The sequence below is a fragment of the Corapipo altera genome, unplaced genomic scaffold (genome assembly GCF_003945725.1).
Source record: "Corapipo altera isolate COAL_440 unplaced genomic scaffold, ASM394572v1 89, whole genome shotgun sequence".
NCBI classification, from domain to species: domain Eukaryota; kingdom Metazoa; phylum Chordata; class Aves; order Passeriformes; family Pipridae; genus Corapipo; species Corapipo altera.
Genome location: NW_020884968.1, coordinates 1,709,563 through 1,734,514, shown reverse-complemented (window position 1 = coordinate 1,734,514; position 24,952 = coordinate 1,709,563). Strand labels below are relative to the sequence as shown.

Sequence of the window (24,952 nt, the reverse complement as noted above, 5' to 3'; positions counted from 1 at the left end):
CTCAAAATAATTATTCCTTTTATTTTTCAAGGCCAGATTGGATGGGGCTTTAAGCAACGTGGAATAGAGTGAGGTGTCCCTGTCCATGGCAGGGCATTGGAACAAGATATCTTTAAGGCCCTTCCAATCCAAACCGTTCTATGATTAAATTATGTAATAACACAAAAATAGCTAAAAACTATCAAATCAAAGATTCTGTATGCAGCAGCCTGTAGCATGATAACTGCAGTTAAATCCAACAAGGATCTAGAACAAAGAAAACTAAGGTTACGGAAAACATCTATACCTATTGCTTTTCTACAACTTCTGTTTTGAGTTGAATGGTCTTTGAAATACTCCAGGAATGCAAAAATTTTTACTCTATGCATTTACTAAGCTTGATTCTAACTTCAGTTCTTTTTTTTTAATAAGTAATAGAAGACAAACTTCTCCAAATACAGATGCATTATATTTTAACATTCAAAAATCAAAGAAAAGCAAGGCAGCAATTCAAACACCATCATGAAGCTAATTCAAGAAAAAAAAATAGGAGACATCCTACTCTGGGGTATTTTCAGGCTTTGCTAACTTGCTTTAGCCGAGAAAAAAAAAGTTGGATTTTCAGAAATAGTGAAACTATAAAAGCCACTACTTCAGAAGAGGCTAGGATTTTTTGCAGAGCTCAGGCAGAGATATCTACAGCAAAACATTAACTGCCTGCAAATAGTGTTTGCTAACTGCATCCTGAGACACTCCAGGGACTTGTAGTCAGAGAAGCTGAGCAACTGGTTGCTCAGTAACATGAAGATGATACTGTTCAGGGTGCTTGAACACAGCAGTAATTAGTAATAGGAGTAAGAATTTGGTGCACTGGCTTCTAAAATAAGCTTGGTCAAGCCTAAAGAATGAACTAGAGTTATTAGTTTCCTTTCAGGTGAACATCAAAAGGAGGGAGGTTTCCCCTTCAGAGGTTGTCCTATTGCAGGCTCAGAATCACCTTTAAATCCAATCCAGTAAATTGTCATTCTTCAGGCAAAAAACCAGACCTCATCCTTCCTACCAAACAGGCAAAACTAGTGTTGCTTGCAATCATGACTCAATTTAAACACTGGTAACCTTGACAGGATGGAAGACTGGCCACAGGGATCCTGCCTGAGTCCTCAGCCAGGTATGATATCAATATTATTCATTCAGTCTGTGTGTTCTATCCATATCTCATGATGTATTGGCAGTAAGTGTTCTACACATGCTGTAACAGGAAGTAATGAAGTTGTTGAACTACTACATGATGAACCCACTCAAGCAACTGCCGACTTCAGACACTGTATGAATTATATCAGTAATGGCAAATTACAGCATGAGATCAGAAAGAAGCCAATTTGCTGAGGAGGAGATTCTGCCTAACCCTGTAAATCCTTCTACTACTCTGCTCCAAACTAACAGGTCAGCTTAAAGCTCTGCTAGTTTGTCACAACACTTGACTTTGATTTTGTACTTATGTTGTACAGCTACAGCTGAGAATTTATTGTAGCACTAAGGTTTCACTGCCCTGCTGACCAGCTCTCATTTAGAAGTTCTGCATGCCAGGTAGAGAAATGCTGATTTCTGACAACCCTGGGTTTATACTGCTTACATATCTGCTGTTGCTAAAGGAGTTTTCACTTGGATCAAGTCCTGTGTTCTGGAACTCAATTGCCTTAGTCATAAAAATCCAAGAGATACTGACTGACTCAGTTTCACAGTTTCAGCTGAACTGCCAAAAAAGACAAAAGGGTATTTTTTGTATGGTGTACATGAGTATGATGAAGTCCAGGGCACTACTGAATAGGTGCCTCATTTGGTCTCCATACTAAATATTAGTTCGCAAAATTATCAGAAGTTTTATACCAAATTGTAATTGTGTCCATTGTACTGAAGAAATTTAATGTAAAGCAATAAGTATTTCAGATTCCAACAGACAAATCTGGATGTTTCACCCCAGTTCACAACCAAGCCCCACAAAGCAGCCACTTACTCACTCCCTCATCAGCAGGATTAGGGAGAGAATCAGAAGGGTAGATGCTAAAAAGCTCAGGTGTTGAGATAAAGACAGTTTAATAGGGAAAGTAAAAGCTGTGCACACAAGGAAAAAAAACCTGAAAGAATTAATTCACTGCTGCATAGGGGCAGGCAGGTGTTCAGCCATCTCCAGGAGAGCAGGGCCCCATCACACCTAACAGTTACTCAGGAAGACAAACAGCATCACTCCAAACATCCTCCCCTTTCTCCTTCTTCCCTCCACTTTATCTACTGAGCAGAATGTCATATTGTCTGGGATATCCCTTTGGTCATTTTGGACAGGATACACCTGTCACGGCTGTGTCTTCTCCTAATGCACCCCCAACTTCTTTGCCGGTGTGGCAGCACACCTTGGCTCTGCCAAAACATAAGAACCAAGCCAAACCAGCACAATGATCCAATATTACTAAAATGGAATAGAAACTGTTTTCAGGCATGGAAGTATTCCAGTCTCGTGCCTAAATTACTTCAAAGCCAGTACATATTTAGTGATGAACTTACTTGTGTTACACATTTATTGATTAGGATCTTGCAAAGGGAAAACCAACTTCAGTGAGAGCTCAGAAGCCTCAAAGCAGTGTTTTTTGGTTCAAGTTGCAGTGATAAGGTTAATGTTTAACGTGGTGGTCCTATGTGTAAGATGTTTTGTTATTTAAACTCAAATTCTTTCCTTTGAAACTGAGAGCAAATTACTGAGACAATAAGAAATTCATAACATGAGACACCTAATTCAAGAAATCCCATATTTCTTCCCCAAAATCATATATTGCATTTTTTACTTTGTATTTTTTCATGACTAAATTTTATCAGATGACAATAATTATTTGAGTTTATCCAGTTTAAAGAGAGGGACAGCATAGTATACCTCAAGAGAAGCTGAAAATTTACAGTGTCTGGCTGTGTACTCAGTAACAGTCACCTCCTCATCAAACAATGAACATTTTTACTAAAGCACATATTTGAACTTTAACTTTCAAATGTTTCTTCATTCTACCAGTATTAGAGCTTCACTCTTGATTACTAGAGCTTAGAAACTTAGAACAAAACCAGAATAATTTTGAACTGCCTTCCAAGTTCACTTTGCTTTCTAAATAAGTATTTGACATTTTCTCAATGCCTTTTCACATATTCCTGAACTGATATTTTGAATAAAAAGGAGGCTAGAAAGAGGTGTGTGGGTTTGGTTTAATTGTCTGAAGCACTTCTGCGCATTTTTAGTTGAAGGTTCAGCTTCAATCGTATCTGCTGCGGCACCTGTATTAAACTTCAGTTTACGGACATAAGAGACAAGTGTAACATCCATCAGAAACGTGACAACAATTTCCATCTTTCTCTTTTTTATTTAACCACATAAGTACATGTCAACAGTTGGCATAAACTTCATAAAAATACAGTACCTTTTTGTGCCGAAACACTAGTCACAATGTTTATATAAAGATTTTTTTTCCTGCTTCCTTGAATTCAATTAACATTTTAAAAAGTGACTTTCCAAAAGCCCTTTCTTTGTGAGTTTCCTTATAGAAATTTTTCCAAAAGCTATTCTGTAAAAGTTAAAAAGCTAATGCATTTTCAGCCATTCTCCCTCACCCTTTCAATAAAACAGGTTTTAAAAAAATAAGAAGTTTTACAATACTGATCAGCTGTTATACTACTACTTTATCACAGGTTCCCATTTAATTGATACTGTTATAGGCGTGATGGATGGTATCCCTACAGCACCTAGAATTGCTAGATGCTATTAGGGCTAAAAAGATCAGTCATATCAATAGACTGATGTCTGAACAAAAAAAAAAAAAACTAAGTCAAAACAAATCCAAAACATGAATGATACACAGCAAAACATCAGACTTTAGAAGTCTTATACTGTAGAATCACAATTACTGTGATACTTCCCAATGGCAATAAACATACAAAAATTCTACCAAGCCAGGTAAACGACTAAAGGGTGTCCTTGCACTGGGTATCTTGGAAAGTGAATTCTCTATCTAATTATAATATTGGTGTGACACCAAGATGACAGAAAAACTGCAGAACCAGTCTAATAATGTTGAAGCAGTTACACCCACACGACTGACTACACCCATATCACAACTGGGGCTTAATTTTTCTTTAATGCTGATGATAAAGTCCAGGGAGGATCTAATATATGGGGAAAGAAAACAGGGAATACATTTTGAAAGTAATTTCTTATCAAGTTAGGCGCTGAAGGTCTAGTTAAGGCAGTGAAGGATTTATTTTAGTATCTTTCTAAGGCTATGACAGATTTTTCCTGAATAAAGCATTTTCCCTTAAAAATTTCATGTATATTATGCCAGCTTATTGTGAATGCATAACAATGCTAAAAACCCTTGGACACTGAGAAGCTAAACTATTGCTTACTGCAAATATTACCCTTATTAGTCTTCTTTTTTAATATCAATAGGATTCCAGGAACATGCACCAAAAAAAATGAAGTTTCAAGTCCGCCTACAAACTTCTCCATAGCTACTTTTAACTCTTTTTGGATCAGTGTTAAATAAAATGTGCAAACATATAATCATTTGCATAGCAAATCTCAAGGGACTGACCCTGAAATAGAAATTCAAACTGTTAGGTTTAAGATATTTCTATAATCAGAATTCACTTAAAATGGTAAAAAATAAAATACACATTTTTCCATTTTAAGTCTAGTAGAAAAGGTATTTCTGATTTAGAATTCTTACAGTTAATAGTTTAAAGATTTGAAAGACCGATGCTTCATTGCATTGAAATGTTATTCCTTTGGAATCTTCAAGACTCTGTAATTGCTATTTTCAAATACTGTGATGAAATATGGCCTGGAATTCTTGCTCATAAGGGTACATAAAGGAATTTTTCCCCTATTGGCAGGATCTTCGACATCCCAAATTTCAGGCATACTGCAACCAGGCCTAGAAAACATACAAATATGAAAAGAGAAATGAAAAAATGCCATAAAAAACCCCAAACATTTAGCTTGCTGAACTCAGTTTTATAGTGCCCCATGAATACTTGATTGTGACATATATATTTTTTTAAGTTTGTCTTTATACTAGACATTATCAGATTACAAAAAACAGTAAATATAGTAGTAATTTAAAAATAATATTGAGAATGTGTAAAATGGATCTGCTTTTGCAGTTATGTAATCATTAAATAATTAATTTGGAGCAGAAAGCATATAAAACAACACAAATTATACCATATACATTACCAGAGACCCTTAAGTCTTATAAAATGGGGGGTGATATTCACATTCCTAACATTTCTAAAGAAAATTCAGGAAATAAAACACCTTAAAAAAGTAACTTCTTGCTTTTTATTAAGGACCATAGCCAACATAAATTCCCTGGACACTTGTCTTTCAAAGTTAGAATTACTGAAAATTTTCTAATTTTAACAAAGATAAGAGGAAAGAAATAGAACATTTAATTTTATTCTAAATGAAAAGAAAATAAAATCAAAAGTCCAAACTAATTGTGTTCTGGAGGGCAGAAAGAGAAATCAACCAGGGGACAAAAAGGAAAAAGCATAGCTCTTTCTGAAGGACAGCTTAAATGTGACAAAATTTTTAGTGACTAGTGGTCATAACATTTTGGTACTCCAACTATGTTTTACTCTGCACCTTTTATTCGTACTAGGCTTTCATTATACACACACATCTGTTCTTACCACTACGGAACTATGACTTGTTTCCTTAGTGAATCTCTTCACACATACAACACAGCTTTTCAGGTGCACACCAAGAACACAAGGTTGTTAATATGAGTAAAGCCAATTATCATAGAATCATAGAATCAGCCAGGTTGGAAAGGACCTGTGAGATCATCAAGTCCAACCCTTGATCCAACACCACCGTGGTTACTAAACCATGGCACTAAGTGCCAGACTCAGCCTCATCTTAAAAACCTTCAGGGATGGAGAATCCACCACTTCCCTGGGCAGCCCATTCCAATGCCTGATTACCCTCTCTGTAAAGAATTTCTTCCTAATGTCCAACCTAAACCTCCCCTGGCAGAGCTTAAGACCATGCCCTCTTGTCTTACTGACAGCTGCCTGGGAGAAGAGACCAACCCCCACCTGGCTACAATCTCCTCTCAGGTAGCTGTAGAGTGATGAGGTCTCCCCCGAGCCTCCTCTTCTCCAGGCTAAACAACCCCAGCTCCCTCAGCCTCTCCTCATAGGACTTGTGCTCAAGTCCCTTCACCAGCCTTGTTGCTCTTCTCTGGACCTGCTCCAGCACCTCAATATCCCTCCTGAACTGAGGGGCCCAGAACTGGACACAGTACTCCAGGTGTGGCCTCACCAGCACTAAGCACAGGGGAAGAATCACTTCCCTGGACCTGTTGGCCACACTGTTTCTTATAAAGGCCAGGTATCTAGATGCTGGACAAAAATGTATTTTTGACACTTTTAATAAATAAAGCACAGACCAACATTTCAAAACTACCACTTGGTATGAATCTTACACTACATTTTTGAGCAGTGTGTCATTCTTGTGAGAAAGAGGGAGACTACTCACTTTTTTCTGCTTACACATAATGACTCTTCAAGAATGTAGTAATTCACTCCTAGTTCCATCAATTCTCTTTTTACTTCATTTGCAGGTTTTCGACTGTACATGGAATACACTACTTTAGTTCTGGCCCTTCAAAAAGAATAATACAAAAGTTAGCTAGCAATCTAGCATGAGAATGTAAGCTTTAACTTTAGACTGGAGAGGAAGGTTTTTTTATTTCACAAGATAACTATGCTAAAAAAAAGTTTACATTAATAGTACTATTTGCTTAAACGTGATTATTTCTTCACAAATCTAATGATTCCAAGCACAATGTTTACAGCCCTTTGATTTTTCTGTAGCAGGAGACAACTTAGTAACAAGAGCCATGGTTACTGTGAACAGAAAGCGTGAAGATGTCAAAGCAATGCATTCATTATATAATACTGAAGGCCAGAAACAACCTTGCTTGGACTGTAGGTGATCAGAAGGAATCATTCGCTGAGCCCCTCTGCAAAAGGTCACACTCACTGCCCTTTTTCAGACTTTGTTAAATGCAGAGTGCAAGACCTGATGTTCACCTATGCTGATCAAGCAAAATCAGCACTTGAACACCATGATCCTGTTTTGGAACTAGATGACCTTTAAGGTCCCTTCCAGCCCAGGCCATTCTATATCCCCCAGTAATATCCTCCTTTGAACGTGCAAAGCATGACATTGTTAACTCACATTCATTTTCTGATACCGTACTGCCGGTACTTTATTTTCTCCAGACATTCCCTGTCTCGTATTTTTGTAGCTAGAATAAAATAGGATATTTCGATTGGAAGGGACATACATCAATCATCTAGTCCAACTGCCTGACCAATTCAGGGTAGACCAAAAGTTAAAGTAAGTTAATGCCAACAGAGGACTAAGGACACAAGGTACATAAAATTAATCCCTGTCCTTTCTCTTTTATCCCTCTCTATCTTGCTGTTTTCTTGTTGGGTGTTGGGATTTTTTAACCAGTTTTACCAAATTAACAAAAAATGATGCTACAATATTAAATTTATTAGAATAAGTTCTTGACCTTTTCCGATAAATCAATTCAGTTTAGCAAAATATCTTGATTTTGAAAATAACAGAGTAGAAAACTTAGCAATTCCATTATAAAATTTCAGTTTCAACTACTCTTAGTATTTCAATAATTAACAAATGATCACAAAACAAATGACAGCCAGTCACAGAGAGCTAACAGAAATAACTAAACTAGCTATTTTGAGAAAAAAAATCAAACCTGTCTACAGTATCAGGAGTAACTAGAATGAAGAAAGGACATAACAGTACACATTAAATTCAATTCCATAATTTAATTCCAATTTTTTTTGTATATAAGTTTGAAACCATATCTATCCCTACAGTATATCCCTTCAGATGAACATAAATCCTGAAGAAATAATGCATGAGTTTTCAATCTGACTAAAACAGCAAACCAAGTTCTATGGGGTTTTAACAAATTTTACAATATAACATGATGCCATTCCTAGAGTATACTGCAAACATTAAGAGAATTAATAGCAAATACAAATAAACCCTCAACTGCAAAATTTACCTTAAACCTGCATCTTCATAGTGAGGATGATTTACAATAGGACGCAGTGTAGACAATTTAACACTTGCCATTGTAGGCATTGCTCCAGCAAACACTGCATCTGAAATGCACAATGAAAGGCATGTTTGACATGAAGAACTGAACAGCAAAAGTAGAGAAATAGTTCAAATATCTAAACAGTAATCCTCTAGAAAAAACATAAAGAGGGTTTTTAGAAGGCCTGACACAGCACCAACAGGAGATGCACAAAATCTGTTTTCTTTTTAACCTTGAATTCAACATGAGTCATTAGATAACTCAGCATCTAAGAACGAAGATTTAATGCATCTTATTTTTCTTGAACAGGTAGAATAACACAGTTATTACGACAACACACTTTGTCACTTCTTATGCTAGTGTTAAATGGGCAATAAAATGTCAGTCCACTTTGGCTTGAACATATTTTACCTTGTTTCCAGCCAGTTTTCTGACACTTTTACTTATTTTAGGAAAAGAAGTGGTGCAACCACAACACATGCGCATTTTTAATTCTCTTCTAGCAAAATGGTGATCATGGACCCAAATACAGGACCAGTGTCATTTAAGCAAAAACCTATTTTAATTGGACTTGGCAAAGAGGCTTTTGTTGAAATACTACATCACTGGCTAGAACCTCCAGAGCAGTAGCCTGGAGTCTAACAAAGCAAGCTTTCAGTGCTTTTCTCATTTGAAGTAGCTTCTATACAGACAAGTATACATGACTTGGCTTTAGGCCTGTCCCAAGGCAAAGCCACAAACTGTAGCAATACCTATGCAGTCATTCATGACAAGTTCTATGGTTCGATCTCACAGTAAATGGGGAACATCCTACACTATTAAACAGTTTACCTTGTCTGGTATTGACTTTTATCCACTCCAAAAGTTCTTCTTGTGGTAAATTGCTAAATTCTCCCATGATGTTCCACTGAGTTTGAAGGTTTGCAGATCCCTCTATTGCCATCAATGCTAAAATAGCAAAGACCAACGTTTTGGGCTGGATTTTATAGAAGAGCCATCCAAATAACTGAAATGCAAGAATCAATTAATTCCTAGACAACAATTCTGTAATGTTGTATGCAGAACAATTCATTTTTTTTCTCTATGAGGAACCTAATATATATTACAGTATGAAACATCTCTGCTTAATTATTCATCTTCGTTCAACTTAGAGAAGAAAAGGTTCTAATCACAGGTTTCTAATACCTAAAATGTAGTTGTAGAGAAGATGGGACTTTACTCCCTTCATGAAGATGCACTTATTTTTTCCTTTTTCCTTCATTAAAAATCTTTCTTTAAAATGTGTTACAAACCGGATTACTTTCCAGTGAAAATCAACATTAGGTCGCTTTTTCCTCACAAAGCATTCCAGACAATGAAAATATTTTTTATTAAAAAAAAGTACATTATTATTTTTATTGTTCATCAGCTGCCACAAGATGATGGTAATGGAAAGTACAAGGATTCATGCAATGAGCTGAAAGAACACAACATATCAAATTCCTTTTCCATGCGCATAATAATAACCTTTAGCTTCCAAATAAGTTTACCGCTGCAGGTAAACTTTTGTGGTCTTCTAGATGAAAGGACAGTGTTGATCTCAATTACAATAAGATAACTGCCTCTGTTAAATTTCCTTAATTTTTTCTTGCATCTGTAAAACCAAATTGTAGCTTTTCAACATATACTTTATTCAAACAGCTAAAACTTTATCTAATAAGTGTACCGAGTGTTAATCAATCATTTGGTCACAAGTCCCATCTTCCCCTTCTCATCTCCCTCCATTGCAGCAATTCTGACTCAGTATTCCACATACAGTCAGATTTCTCAACCTCAAGAAACTATTTCTGCTCAGCAGCCAGTAGGACAGAAAAAGTTCATTAAAAACCACTTGATATTTTCCTAATCCTACAAAAACAAACAAAATGAAACAAAAAAAAACCCCACACCAAAAAAGGGTTTCCTTATTGCTTGCTTAAGTCTTAGAAGTGGTCTGCTCGATTGTAGCTGAACGGCCTTATGGGCCAGTACTTCTCTAACATGCTGAAGCCAGTCCTGTATCACCTGGCAGATTACCAGCCTCTCCCTACTAAAGAAAGCATACACCAGTCAGATCAGAAAAAAAATCCAGCTTGTCTTCTATAGGTATCAATCAGCACCAACCTAGGGGACATGCTCAACAGGCAAAAGAATCTTCATTGATAACAAGACAAGGGAATTGATTTTATTTTTACTTACACTGTTCATCTAAAGTTAGGTACTCTTCAACATAGGTATGTACTTCTCCTAAGGCCCAAGCCAGGGCCAGGGTATTCCCAAGCTGTATTATATGTGGCAGCTGGCCATTTATCACTTTCTGCACAGAATAACTGTCCAAACCACAGCGACGTGAAGCCCTTCCCTAGCATTCATGACCTATTTCTTTCAAACCAACTACGCTTCCACAACGCTGCAAAGAAGGAAGAAAACGCCAATGAACCTAAATCACCTAGTCCACCAGGGGCAGCTCCCAGAACAGGAAATCTTCTGCAACAGCAGCTTCCCGAGAATCTTACTCTCACTCTACAACCATTGGTAACAGCAGAACAACCAAAGTGCCAAAATGCAGTTGGCAGCAGAAGAAAAAAAAAATATTGAGTAAATACTCTGAACCTATCTTCCCTTTCAATATTTACATAGTAATGACATGTGGCATCCTCTAAGACACAACACACAACAATTACCAAAAGCACCAGCTTTCATTAACCGGCCTGATGACTTTAGTTGCAGTGCTAAAAAAACAACAATTCAGAAAGAATTAATGAAATGCTACTACTCAGGTGCTTTAAAAACAAAAAGATCACTATGCGGCCAAAAATAGCAGCACACGTTTTATTATTTTTTAATTCTCAGAAGGCTGAGGTGCCTTTTCCCGTGGCACAAAACATAGAAATACTTTTAGTTCTGAACTTCACTAGAAAATTCTGCTGTTACTACCACTATTACCACCACCACAACCAGGGCAGAAAAGCCCATCAATTTTCTTCTAGAAAATATACAATTAAAACAAGAACTAAGAACAAATTAACTTTGGGCAGAACTAATTTATACTGTAATTGTTATCTAGAAATCGTACGTTAAAAGAAAACAGATTTTTTTCTTTTTGCTTTTCTGACTTTTGAAAAGAAACTTCATTTCAAATTACTTAGAAACACCTCATGAAAGTTCATTTGGAGAAATCTAACCAGTGTAACTGCTATTACTTAAAAACCAGACCACCTAAGAGGTTGTCAGTATTTCAAGAACAACTAAGAACTGGAAAACCAAACACCTGTGAACCTTACAGAACAGCAAGTATGTAGAGCAAAATTACTCAAGACTCAAGTCCCAATACTCAGTTACAAGGTGGCTAAATAAAGTTACTTTCTGAAGAAGTTTTGACAAATTTTTAGCATTTTATATTTTAACTGTACAGACTGATTTGATGTTGGCCAACACTAAGCACTTCTACCTAGGCCAAATAACAAATCAGGTGCGAAGAAAGTGATGAGCACAACGCTTAAGCAGACTGATACTGTGTAACCCGTACAGTACTATAAAGAACTGTCCTTCCCTTAAAGAACCTGCAGGGAAACAATTCAGTTTTCTGGGAAACAATCATTTGTTCAGCTGGTATAATATGGGATAGCTTTCTCCTCTTTGCATAATTCTGTCTCATTAACGCATCTTCCCGTTGTTTGACACAGGCATCAGCTGTTTCACAGACAGTAACTGCCTTCATCACACAACCCTAATTCACCTTTAGGACACTTTCTAAAAAATCACTGCATAGTGGAGGGTGACAGAGACCTCTGAAGATCCAGCCCTGCTGCTCAGGCAGGGTCACCCAGAGCCAGGTGCCCAGGTCCATGTCCAGACAGCTTTTGAGTATCTCCATTGTTCTGGGATTCATTCATTCATACAAAATTCTCCTTGAAGTCAGGGTCCGATTGAAAAATATGAAGCCCAATTTGCATGTGCATTAAAAATCCAAACAGGTAATTATTTACACTACTTTTTCATTTTCCCAGTAATCAAGCACTGGCTGGTAATAATCCCCAAAGGGCTGATTATACCAGCAAGATACAGCAGCTCTCTCTGACCACACCTCTTCCCCTGGAAAATTTCTACACTGGCGCTAAAGGCAGTATGTTTGTAGCAGAGCAAACTGGAATTCCATGGTTGCCTGGAATTAATGGTTCTCACGTTCTTAGCAGAGCTGAACTGAAAGTGGGTACCACAGAGTGAAGACTTGTCAGGCGGTCCGTAACACACTTCCTTTCCAAAATTAAAAACTTGTCCTGATTGCAAGCAGACCTTTCCAGAGTACATACCTTCTCCTTCACTACCGAGAACAAGCCAGCAGACGCCTCAGTGTTCTAAAGCATGATGCTGCTGCTCATCTGCATGTCTAGTGTACCAGAAGAAGAGTCCTTCCTCCAGAAATAATATGTGTGTAATGTATTACATTACAGCTGATTAAAGTAGCCTCTGCTTCTACTGTTAAACTTGACTGGTAGATCATCCAAATATTTGCAGGCATCATCTTATGAACACAGAATACTGAAATTGTGCTCTTACAGCTCTGCAAAATGGCTGCTAAAAACATGCTGCCTTGGTGAAATCAGGCACCCACACTAATACAGTCATACCTGAAAAGGTGAATAGTATTGTGGAGAGAAGTCTAACACAGGTAAAAAACAGGCACATGTTAACTTCTCAAGTGTTTGATCACCCTCACAGTGAAAAAGTTCCCAGATGTTTAGAGGGAACTACCTGTGTTTCACCGTGTGCCCATTGCCTCTTGTCCCATCATTGGCCACCACTTGAAAGAGCCAGCCATTCCCCCCAGTTCTGTATCATCAGCAAACTTGCTGAGGGTACTCTCTGCCCCATCATCCAGACCATTAACAAAGACACTGAACAGTCTGGAGGCAGCACTGACCCCTCAGGTAAATTGCTAGTTACTGGCCTTCAAGCAGACCATGCACCACTGATCACCCCTCTCTGGGTTCAGCTGTTCAGACAGTTTTCTATCTGCCTCCCTCTCTGCTTCCCAGACAAAAGACTACTTACCCTACTTTTGCTGCAAGTGCAAGCCTTCTAAAACAACTATTTAAATATAGATTGAAAATTTAGTAACATTTTATGTTACAGACGATTTCAAACTAGAAAGATTAAATCCGAGTTAGATATGTGACTTTTGATTTTTAAGACTGAAATGTTTTCAATGTGCAAGACTTCAAATAAGACTTGTGGAAAGAAATAACAGACAAAAATATGCAAGGCAATGAGCTCTGAAGAGTTGTGAAAACACAGTGTGAACAAAGTCAAACACTGGATAAAATTAATGGTCAATAAAAACTTGCAATGGCATAGAGGTGTGTAAATGCAGTAAATCTAGTATATGTCTCCCTATGTTCAAGCTGAATACACAGCATGTTAACTCATATAATAATGCAATTGGACAAGTTGCATAAAACACGACATTTACTTTATTTGGGAAGAAGTGAGAATGGAAATATTTTTTGACAGGCAATATAATCTGCTTTATTTTTAACTGCTACCCTCAGATTCAGCAATTACATGCAGAGAAATCTGCTTTAGGACAAACATCTTTGTAATACTCTAAGTACTGAGATAGCTACAGGATAAAAGAGATCTTACCTGTTTTGAACACACCAAGGAAGCCATAACACATAGATGTGGTGTCAAAAACAGTTTTAGTCTCATGATTAAAATTGCTAGGACACTGTATGCCAACAGCTGCAATGCATGGAATACCAGCTGAAAGGAAAAAAAAAAACACAAGACAGGAGCATAATATTTCATACTTTTCATTTCTGTCTTAAACACGCAACTTCATTTTCAATACAGCCTAAATTATGAGTTTGTCTAAAAGTACAAATCAAAGTAAAGACCTTCATATTTCAGATAGTAATAATGACTTTCTCTTATCTTTTTTCTAAAGTGTATCTAGTATGCTAAGGAATGGAACAACAGGAAGTTAAACATTAACAATAAAATCAAAAGGAGCTGGAGAAATGGCTAGCTATTAAAAAAATCCTTAAACAGGCATATGTAAAATTTCTTGTATAACCTCTTTACAGAATTTAAGAGACCCTGCTGTTTAATGTCCAGAATACCCAAGTATGGAATGAAAGTAGCAAATAAAATCCTTGATAATCACACAGTTACAGGCAGCTTGCTCCAGTATTCTCAGAAAATGTTAAAAAGCATCAGACATCACTCACCACTACTGACATTGAATTTACGTTACCTGTCAAAGTGCTGTGGTAAATCATAGAGGCATTTTTTCAATCAGTGCTTTTATCTAAGTGATTGCTTATCACAGAATCATTTAGGTTGGAAAAGATCTCTAGGAAAAAGTCTAACCATTAATCTAACACTACCAAGTCCATCACTAAGCTATGTCTCTCAGTGCCACATCGACATGTCTTTAAATACCTCCAGGGATGGTGACTCAACTCCTTCCCTGGGCAGCCTGCTCCAATGCTTGACAACCCTTATGGTGAAGAAATTTTTCCCAATATCCAATCTAAAATTCCCCTAAGGCAACTTGACAGACATTTACCAGCTCTCTGGGCCACCTGTTCCAATGTTTCACCACTCACTTTGTAAGAAACTTCTTCCTTATATCTAGTCGAAATCTACTTGATTTCAGTTTTAAGTCACTATCCCTTGTCCTTTCACAACAGGCCCTGCTAAAAAGTTTGTTCCCATCTTTCTTATAGGTCCCCTTTAAGCACTGAAAGGTCCCAGTAAGGTCTCCCTGGAGTCGAGTCTTCTCCAGGCTAAACAACCTCAATTCTCTCAGTCTGTCTTCATAGAAGAGCTGTTCCATCCCTGACTGTTTTTGTGGACCTCCTCTGACAGGTCCATGTTTTTCCAGTGCTGAGGGCTCCAGAGCAGGACACAGTACATTGTTTTGCATAACTTTACTAAAAAGAATCACGTGTAGTATTATATTCATTATGGTATATTTCAAAACAGAATTTTAACATTATCTATCATGTCAAAGCCCAGTAAAGGAAGCAATCTCCTTCTCAGTCTATATGGAAAAAACTGAAGATCCAGCCTAATTTCAGTGTCTTTTTGTACTGCTATAGCAAAAGGCCAAGACTCCCCTCTTGCAGTCACCCCCATTAGCCAGTATATTTTTTTGTTCAACATTCCAGAATTATTCTGGTGACATAACAGACGTAATTTAAGATGAGTGAATAAAAGATGTGAATACTTAGCTTCAAATAAAGCATGTCTATCAGCATCACACCATTACAACCTGCATTTCTATATTGAGTATTTACATTAACGTGCAAGTAAAAAAATTGTGTAGGAAAAGAATCTTACCTCACCATGGTTAAAACGTTCTTCTCTGAAAAAAAAAATCCAAACCCCACATTATTTATGTATTACAGAAGGAAGCACTGGTTTTATTTCAAAATCATCATAGTGGCATTAGATACAACTAATCCAGTAAGCATGAGTCAATGTCTGCACAGAATTTTTTTTCACTCTGTGAAAGTTTTAAATACACCGCAAATTAGTAACTATCTTCCTCAATCCCTGTATCTATTTGGAAATATGAATATTAATGTTAGCATTTTTTTAAATTCCATTAAATATAGAACAGCTTATTTAGAAAATGAAACTTCAGTAACGTAAAAAAAAAAAAAAATCACAGAATTGTTAGGGTTTGAAGGGACCTCTGGAGATCATCCAGCCCAACGCCCCTGCCAAGGCATGGTCACCTCAAGCAGGTAACACAGGAATGTGTCCAGGTGGGTTTTGAATGTCTCCAGAGATGGAGACTTCATGCCCTCCCTGGGCAGCCTGTTCCAGTACTCTGCCACCCTTAACAGAAAGAAGTTCTTCCTCAACTGAGGTGAAACTTGTGTTTTCATTTACAGCCATTACTCCTTGTCCTGTCACTGGGCACCACCGAAAAGAAGCAGAACACTGGTACCAAAAGAAGCATCAGTCAGGCACTACATATACTGATCTTGGATTGTCAGAGAGAAACACAAATGTGAAAAGAGTCAAAATCTTGTACACTTGTTGTTCTCCAAAAACATCTGTGAAGATAGGATGCTGAATCCTGCTCACATCTGTTGACATTTTGGTGATGTCCAGTAGACTACAGATAGCAGAGATCACTGAAATGATTAATGGTATTTTACAAACAAACCGGGAGCAGAAAGACATGCCAGGGAAATGATGACACTCAATTGGACAAACTTATTTCTCTTTAGAACAGCATCAACAAGTGATGTCAAACAGCTCTGACAGACAGAGTATGTATTAGAAATTCAGATAATAAAATGAATACAGTTAGGATCCCTTCCTAAGGATTAGAAAGGGAAATATATATATAATTTATAATCTGGGAAAAAATAATGGGGAGAAAAGAACTTGCATTCACTATTTATAGTAAAAAAGCAAAAAGATACATAAATATTGGTTTAGGAACAGAGCAGAAAGTAAATTATTAAATAGAAAATCTAGGCTTAAATAGGTTAACATGTCTAAAACAAGTTCAGCAGCTAACCTTAGGTTTAGATACCATATAAAAATACCACATATAGTACATCCAAGCCACTCAGTTACTGCACTACATATAACTCATCCTTCAGAAAGGACCAACATAATGTAGAATTCTGAATTATGTAGCATATTGCAAAACAAATGAACTTTCCACAGAAAATTTAGTTTTACATTAAAAAAAGAAGGCAATACTTACCTTTCATATTGGCCCGTCTGAGATAAGGACCACATAATAGATTTAATTGCCTGAAGAAAACACGAGCAAACAAAAAATATGAATAAACTTTCAAAAGCATTCCAAAGCATTTTCAACATTTGCTAAATTAAACTACACCTTAGTAATCTCATTTTGAGAAAATGCTAAGATAAAAGACATGCAATGTTTTAGCTAAAACTTCTTTTTGAGGATGTTTAATTAGCCAGGCAGTTAGCAGTTATCCCATCTGTTCCTGTGTAAACTGTAAGTTGTTTTTATGCAAATTATACATAATCAAATTTACAAAACCAGTTATAAACTCCAGTTATAGTATTCATCAACTAGGTGACAGAAATATTTTTAGCACTTAACATCAGAGCAAATCTTACCACTGACTCAGGACTGAACCTTTGCAAATATCTTCATATAGAGAACAAAGAATTTGAAGTAAAGGTTTTTGAAAACCTGTAATTTATCTAACTGTACTGGGTTTACGTGGCAAGCTTTGGTAGCAGGGGGCCTGCAGGGGCAGCTTCTGTGAAAAGAGACCAGGGGCTGCCCCCACGTCAGACAGAGCCAGCTCCAGAGAGCTTCAAACCAGATCTTATCACTGGCCAAAGCTGAACCCATCAGTGACACTGGTGGGGTCTCTACTGATAACATGTTTAAGAAAAGGTAACTATGCAGCAGGTTTAAGAGAGGGCAGTGAGAAAAATGAGAGAGAAACAACCCTGAAGCCACTGAGGTCAGTGAAGGAGGGAGAAGAGATGTTCTAGGTGCCACAAGATTCCCTTGCAGCTTTGGAGAAGACCATGGTGATGTAGGTTTTTTCCCCTACAGTCCATGAAGGACTACAGTGGAGCAATACTACACCTGCAGCCTGTGGAGAACTCCATGCCAGAGCAGTTGGACATGCCCTGAAGGATGCTGAAATTCATGGAGAACCCACAAGGGAGTAAATTCCTAGCAGGAGCTGCAGCTCATGGAGAAGAGCCGACAAAAGAGTAGGTTTTCTGGCAGGAGCTGCAACCTGTGGGGGACCCACGCTGGAACAGTCTGTTCCTGAAGACTGTGCCCCATGGAAAGGACCTATGATAGGTCAGTTCTTAAAAGACCTGCAGCCTACGGAAGGGACCCATTAAGCCAGGAGATGAGGGGAAGGTGTCTTTAGTTTTGCTTTTGTTTCTCATAATCCTACTCTATTTTTCATCCCCAATAAATTGATCTTCCTCAATTCAAGTCTGTTTTGCTCATGACAGGAAATCAGAGAGTGATCCCCCTACCCTTATCTTGACCCATGAGATTTTTCAACTCTTCTTTCCCCTTGTCATAATGAGGACAGGGAAGGGGAGAACGGTTAGTGGGCACCTAGCAGCCAGCCAAGGTTAACCCACCACACTAACTTCTTCCCATCTCAAAATAGTTATCTCTTTAAAAAAGCTGACAACTAAATTCCAGGTAAAGGTGGTTCACTATATTAATCACTTACCCTTTTGATGATTACCCCAAAAACCACCAGGACAACTGGTAATAGGAGAGTCTTTGTGTATCTTACTGGAGTCTAAAATGGAAATTAACTGCATTAATTGCTTTCCATTAATCTATAATTACTTCAGTGGTTATTTAAAAGGAAATAATACAAAGAGTTCTTCCTTGAGTAAAATGTAAATGTAAACTCTACCCAGCAATTGTAATACTAGGGTTAACACTAAATTATTTCTAATTCTTTGGTAAGCCACTCAAAGCCTAGAAGTAGATTGTATCTCATCTGAATTTGAGTAATCTAAAAACATTCTAAATGCATACCTAGATACTGATGAACCAAAAAACATCTGCTAATGCCATATTATGAAGTTTCAGTGCTGTTCTGTAGTCTAAATCTATGACACAAGGCCTTTGCAGCTCTCTGTATATTTTCCATATAATCAAAACCAGTCACTGAGAGCCACATAAACTCTTAAGTTTGCAGAACTGTAACCTTTCATTTATCCCTGAGCAAGGACTTCTTTCATTCAAGCAAGCATATTCCTTAGATCCAAAATCAAAACAGTGTTTTTAGTTCACTTAAATGCAATAAAAGCAGTTAAATTTAGCTTTAGCTCATTAATTTCTCTTTTCACAAGTACGCCCTTGAACTTATGATGGCAGTAGGAGGTGATAGTTCTTAGATGTTTTAAGTTACAAACAAAGATAAAACAAGAAGCTCCCCTTTCCATAATCATATATTTTGACCAAATTACCTCTTTTTCCATGAAGTCAAACTCGGCAGCACAGGTATACATTAATGTATCAAAATCCTTGTAGCCAATAAATTTAGATTTCAATATATTTCCTATATGAGCCTGGTACAGGAAAAAAATGCAAACTGTAGTAAGCAAAAACTGTCCTGTTTTCCACAGCAAAGTAGCTTAAATATAAATTAGAACAGAAGTTTATGTATTTACAATATAGTTATAAGAGTTCCAAAAATCTACTTCCAGTGTATTAAATGACATCTTTGACTGTAACACAGAGTTGATGGTGTCAAACAAAAAGCAAAAAAACAGTAGAAAAAGAGGTATTATCATCGTGATTGGATTCAGGAAGCGTATAGTTTTATACAGTCATATTTTAAAATATGAGCTTCCCATATTTTACCTCTTGATAGACATCTGCAGACAAGTTTTTAACAACAGAACAAAGAGGCTGAAGTAAAGCAAGACAACCTTGTTATAACAATCATTTCAAAACTGTCCTAAAAATTAGCTTCAGAGAAGAGTGAGCTAAGAAACAGAGTAAATAAAAGGTGTAGGTAGAAGATGTACAAAATAAACAAAGGTCTATAAATCCACATTTAAAAACAAATGCGCAATATTTACTAACTCAAAAGTAAAGACATTTGTCTTTTCACAAACTTCGGTAATAACATCTCAAAGTGGTAACACATAATGAAAGAGAAAGCAAATACACAATCTCTCTCCCATTTCTGTAAAACAAATATTGGAATTTCATGGAAGTTTATCAGTAACATGTCAAACTCAAAATACTAAGAATTATAAAATTTTTGGAAGACACCAACCAGATACTCCAATAAGAGAACTTACATCGTCAGCTACTCCAAGCACAAAAGAAGTCAGGTATTTCAAGGTGACTGTCCCAAATAACCAGGCACATCCTTCAATGACCTTAAAAATGTATTTGGAATGAAATAAACATTTCTTGAACTTTTAAAGAAATCTTTTATTTTTTTCAAAGGTTTATTAAATTTAGCTACTACTTACAAATTCTCCTATGTTATCACCCATAAGTACAGTAATTTCTAACCAATGACACCTCCCAGATTTCAGTACAGTGGGGTGTTCAAAGTTTCTGTATTTTCTGTTACAGTTGAAATAATTTTGAGCAGCTGATTTACACTACAGCTGCATACAACATTATCACAGAGGAGGCACCAAAGTTAACTTTAAACAGGGGCTGCCAGTTCCATCTGTTTTGCATACACCAGTGTGTAAGGATTATTTTCCAACAAGAGCCATTTCATATTATCACGTTGTGCTACACTGGTTCAAATCTTTGGAGGAATTAGCTGATTTATAGCACCATGTAAAGATAATCTCCAGTTAGAACTTGAAGGAAATATGAACAAAATATGTACAGTTATTACTTTTAGTTACGTATCAAGTTTATCCCTGTGGCAGAAAGATTAAATTCTTGGCAGTGATGCTTAATCTATTTAATTCTTTATAAAACTGGATCAACTGAATAGGACAACCTGTCTCAGTATCTTGTATTTGGGACTCACAGCAGATGCTTTCAGAGAGAATTCAACAAAATACAAATTGATCTTCACCCTTATGTAACCAGGCCAGGGTTTTTATGTGATGACGGGTTGCATTCAATCATCTCATTTAATGGCTGCTAAGAAACCTAAACACCTAGGAGGTATTCTAATCCTTTTCTGAATGCCTCTATTTTTTTTTTTTGCTTCCATAGTAACTTTTCTCTTCCTTATAAGCTTATTGCTACTAGCACGAGGGGCACTAAAAAAAAACAACTATAATTATGTCGTACTTCTATTCACTGGCTTTGTAATATTTACCTTTATTTTACAAGATGTAGAATTTTAACCTATTTTAAAATCTCAGCTATTTAGTGAATCTACATTAATAATTATCTTCATACTCTACTTAAATCTGATGGTAGTAGATCTTGGGGGAAGGCATTCTAGTTTGTTAATTTTTTTTTTTTAAACTAAGACACATTGCCTGAGACTGCATGAAATATGTATGATGTTATATATGAATTTCCAAAATAAAAGAAATAATTCTGCTTTCACTATAGTTCCCTCTCCGTGACTTCCATCACGTATTTTTCTTTTTGATGCCTGCTCAGTAATGAACTGATGTATTCAGAGAACTTTCCATAAAAATACCAAGATTTCTCTGCTGAGTGGCAAGACCTTATTTAGGATCAATTATTTTGTATACACATTTACGGTGGTGGTGGTGGTCTTCTTTTGAAAACTTACCCTTTAATCCCACCCTTTGTTTCTTACCTTCTAACATTCACACCTCACCCCATGAGTTTAATTTCTTTTATAGTTCCAGTTAGATAACTTCTCCAAAAGGTTTCTGAAATCCAAATGCATTGCATTCACCCACACACCCTTAACTACATCCTTCAGAGAAGTCAAACACATTTGCGAGGCATGACTTCCTTCCACGGAGGCTGCATTGGATCTCTCTCATTATGCTGCATGTACATACAGCTTAGCAACTTCATCACTGCACATGTTTTTATTCTTTTAGAAAAAACAGATTTATTAGTCTACCATTGCACAAATGCCTTGGATCTCCTTTTTAAAAAGCTGACATGGGATATGTCTATACTGATTTTTCTTGGTACCACAGCTAACTACATTGGCAGGCATGTATACATGAACTGCAGTTTGCTATAAATATTTTAATTCCTTTCTATTCTAATTCTAATTGTACAAATTCCATCCAGGTTTCCTAACAAGTTACCCTTCATTTAATAAGAATGCCTGTCTTAAGTCAATCATAGTCTAGGTAGGCTCCCATTTCAGATGTTTTTACACGTTGATGTTACATCTTAAGCAGCAAGTCACTTCTACATAACAGTTTAAGGAGTGTCCCCTGTTTGGACATGACTTCTACTGCCCTCAAACCCCACCCACACACCCTACAGTGTTTTATTCCAATGTGCTTTTTTATGTAATTTTAAGATGTTTGCTGTCATTATAAAAACATGTTTTTAAAATTATATAGGACACATTTTAGTGAACATCTAAAGCAGCATCTTAATCTCCATTTCTGCAAGGACTGTTAGGCTTTTATTTGCCTTTTCTAAATTGACCTTTATTTTAAAGGGGTTTCCATACAGATCTTAGGTTTTGTAAACATGTTAAGTTTTTAATTTAAAATTAAATGTGTTGTCGTGCAAAGGCTATTTCAGTTTTCTGACATAAATGTATGCTTCTGCCCTTTTAGGATTAATTGCTGAGAACATGACCAATCTATTAAAGACAGTAGTTAAGATACATTCCTTGATTTTCCATTATTAAAAACTAAGTTATTTCTGTATTTCATTAAACCAAAGAAAAGTCTTAGTTTTTCTCTAAAATTCAAAATATATTAAATTCCTTACCCAGACATAGACTTCCCTTCTGCGGCTTTTCAAGATTTTTGGACTCCAAACAAGAATTCTCTAATAAAAAATGAATGCACATTTTCAGGTAACATAGTAACAATAAGACATTTTAGTACCCTGGATGAGGTACCAGCATAAAACCTCTTACTACAGTTTATATACAATTAATGGAAGACTACTTTTTTCCTTAACAAGTAAGGAGATTCTGTATTATACAGTTCTAAGCATCTTTAAATCAAAGCCAACGGGAAACTGAATTATGTCTGCTTCGTGAATGACAAGAAACATCTGAAGCAATAAATAAATTTCTGGGAGCCTAATACAAACAATTTTCAAGTAAGGCATCAGAATATGGAGGGTGGTAGGAGTTACTCATATTTTTCTGTTTCACATTATGTTCCTCTATTTATGACACAAGGAAGATTCATTTTAAGCTAATTTGATGAACAATGCAATTAAAAGCTTCCACAAACCCAGTCCATATGTGAGACTGAGGCCACTGTAAGCACCCAAATACCATGCAAACAATAAATACTTTTCTCAAAGCAGAAAACAGGCAAGGAACTCAACCTGTACTTACTATATAATTACAAAAGCTGCTACAAGAAACTAGAATGGATTTATAACAAGCAAACTATTTGACAGCCAACATGTAAGCCAAGGCAGTTTATTGTTAGCATAAGTGAGAAATTATCACTCTTTTGGTGATGGACAAAATATAAACAAGCAAACAAAGAAGAGACAAAAATAATCAGAAATTTAGATGATTTGTAGGAAGCCAAACTAGATCTGTTCACACAGTCCTATCCTAAGTACATAAATACTTTCAGAGAAACTATATGAAACTGGAAGAGATCGTGGGGTTTTTTCCTATTTAAGGGAAAACTAAGATAATGAATGACAAGATGACAGGTCTTCAGTGAATAATATCACTAACATGGCAGTATGATTCAGCAGTTTCAAATAGTCTTAAACCACTGTTATATATGTTTTAGTCAGTTGTTCTGCATTAGCAGGTTCACTATTAATAAAGAAGCATTTAAGTGAAACTCTTCCTTTACAATTCCTCTTATTTTACAATTACTCTAGTTAAAAATACAAACCTGGTAAAATTTTATGTTTTTATAAAAAGAAGAGCACTATAAAAATAGGTGAACTGAGCCTTAAACTGCATTTCTCTTATAAAGAGGAGTTTGGTGCAAACCCATCATTTTTTAAATGAGTATCTACCCATTCATTAGATATCTTCATGTTCTAATTCTGTTTCTCATGTGAAAGATTTCTCATGTCTGGTAATGCAGCAGTTTCACATTTTACATCAATACATATATAGCAGTACAGTGTGACAGTCTTAGCATGTCATACTTTTTCCTAAACAACTTACCGAGATAACCACTAAAGATGCAGCATAATATGATGTCAGTAACATTGAATTACCGAACATCAGAATAAAACACACTAAAAGAGATACCTGAAAAAAGAAAACAAAAATAATTAAATTTAAAATAGAAAAGGTAAGAATTACCTGTTCTGTCAACAGTTTTAAATTGAAAACCACCTGCTTCACAGCAAGTAAAAGCTTGATACTCAAGCTTGCAGATTTGTTCTGAAAGCACTGAGTATAAGACTTAACGGCAACAGTAAGCCAAGTAGATTATTGTGTTAATTTATATTTTTAAAGTGCTTAAGGACAAAAAGATCTGATCATAGGATTAAATCATTTTATGTGATGCAACAGCTACATTTCTGAAGTTATTTCTAAAATATTTTTCTTTTTTTTTCATTTGTTGTCTTAGTTCTCCATCTTGTTTGTTACCCTTTCAGAATTCCGGACAAACACAAAAATGCTGAATAAAATGTCGCATTCTTTCTTCCTAATTGACAAGTATATATTTAAAATACAATCATCCCCAAAGTCAAGGAAGCAGAACTCTCACTGTTTGACATATGCACCTAACTATATGAGTTTGAAATCAAGACTGAAATAAAACTTTTATCCACCATCCTGATCTCCCACTGTGCTTTCATTTTGATAGAAAGCAATCTGAATTACATTTTCTAACTTGGAGAGCAAAATCAATGAGCAAGCTCTGTCTTTTACGCACAGGAATAAAGAAAAATAACGCAGTTATTTATACACTTTTCTACTCTCTTCCTCACACTTTCATTTTTCACAGATGAGAGGGGGCAGCAAAAATTGAAAACGCCACAAAACAGAGACTGGTAGTTTACCCAGACATGTAATATAACATGATTGTTTATCTATCTGAAAATAGGCTATTTATGCCACTTTAGCACCCATAAAGTTATTGACAGAAACCAAAAAGTTTAAGTATTTCATGCTGCTACTGTCAAAAAACTTCTTAAGAAATATGCTTTTTTG

At 36.3% G+C, this 24,952-nt stretch overlaps 1 protein-coding gene across 1 annotated transcript in view; it reads right to left on the bottom strand.

The window, feature by feature from the left end:
• Positions 1-3,357: 3,357 nt before the first annotated feature.
• Positions 3,358-24,952, bottom strand: part of DPY19L1 (dpy-19 like C-mannosyltransferase 1) — a 44,364-nt gene continuing 22,769 nt past the window's right edge. Inside the window, exons 12-23 of the mRNA XM_027665021.1 lie at positions 23,954-24,040; positions 22,567-22,626; positions 20,004-20,084; positions 19,161-19,262; positions 18,410-18,481; positions 16,921-16,970; positions 15,531-15,555; positions 13,827-13,946; positions 8,994-9,168; positions 8,127-8,226; positions 6,557-6,682; positions 3,358-4,946 (exon numbers count right to left, since the gene is read on the bottom strand). Of these exons, the coding sequence (XP_027520822.1) occupies positions 4,790-4,946; positions 6,557-6,682; positions 8,127-8,226; positions 8,994-9,168; positions 13,827-13,946; positions 15,531-15,555; positions 16,921-16,970; positions 18,410-18,481; positions 19,161-19,262; positions 20,004-20,084; positions 22,567-22,626; positions 23,954-24,040 (1,155 nt within the window). The 3' untranslated portion in view covers positions 3,358-4,789. The remainder of the gene's footprint in view (positions 4,947-6,556; positions 6,683-8,126; positions 8,227-8,993; positions 9,169-13,826; positions 13,947-15,530; positions 15,556-16,920; positions 16,971-18,409; positions 18,482-19,160; positions 19,263-20,003; positions 20,085-22,566; positions 22,627-23,953; positions 24,041-24,952) is intronic.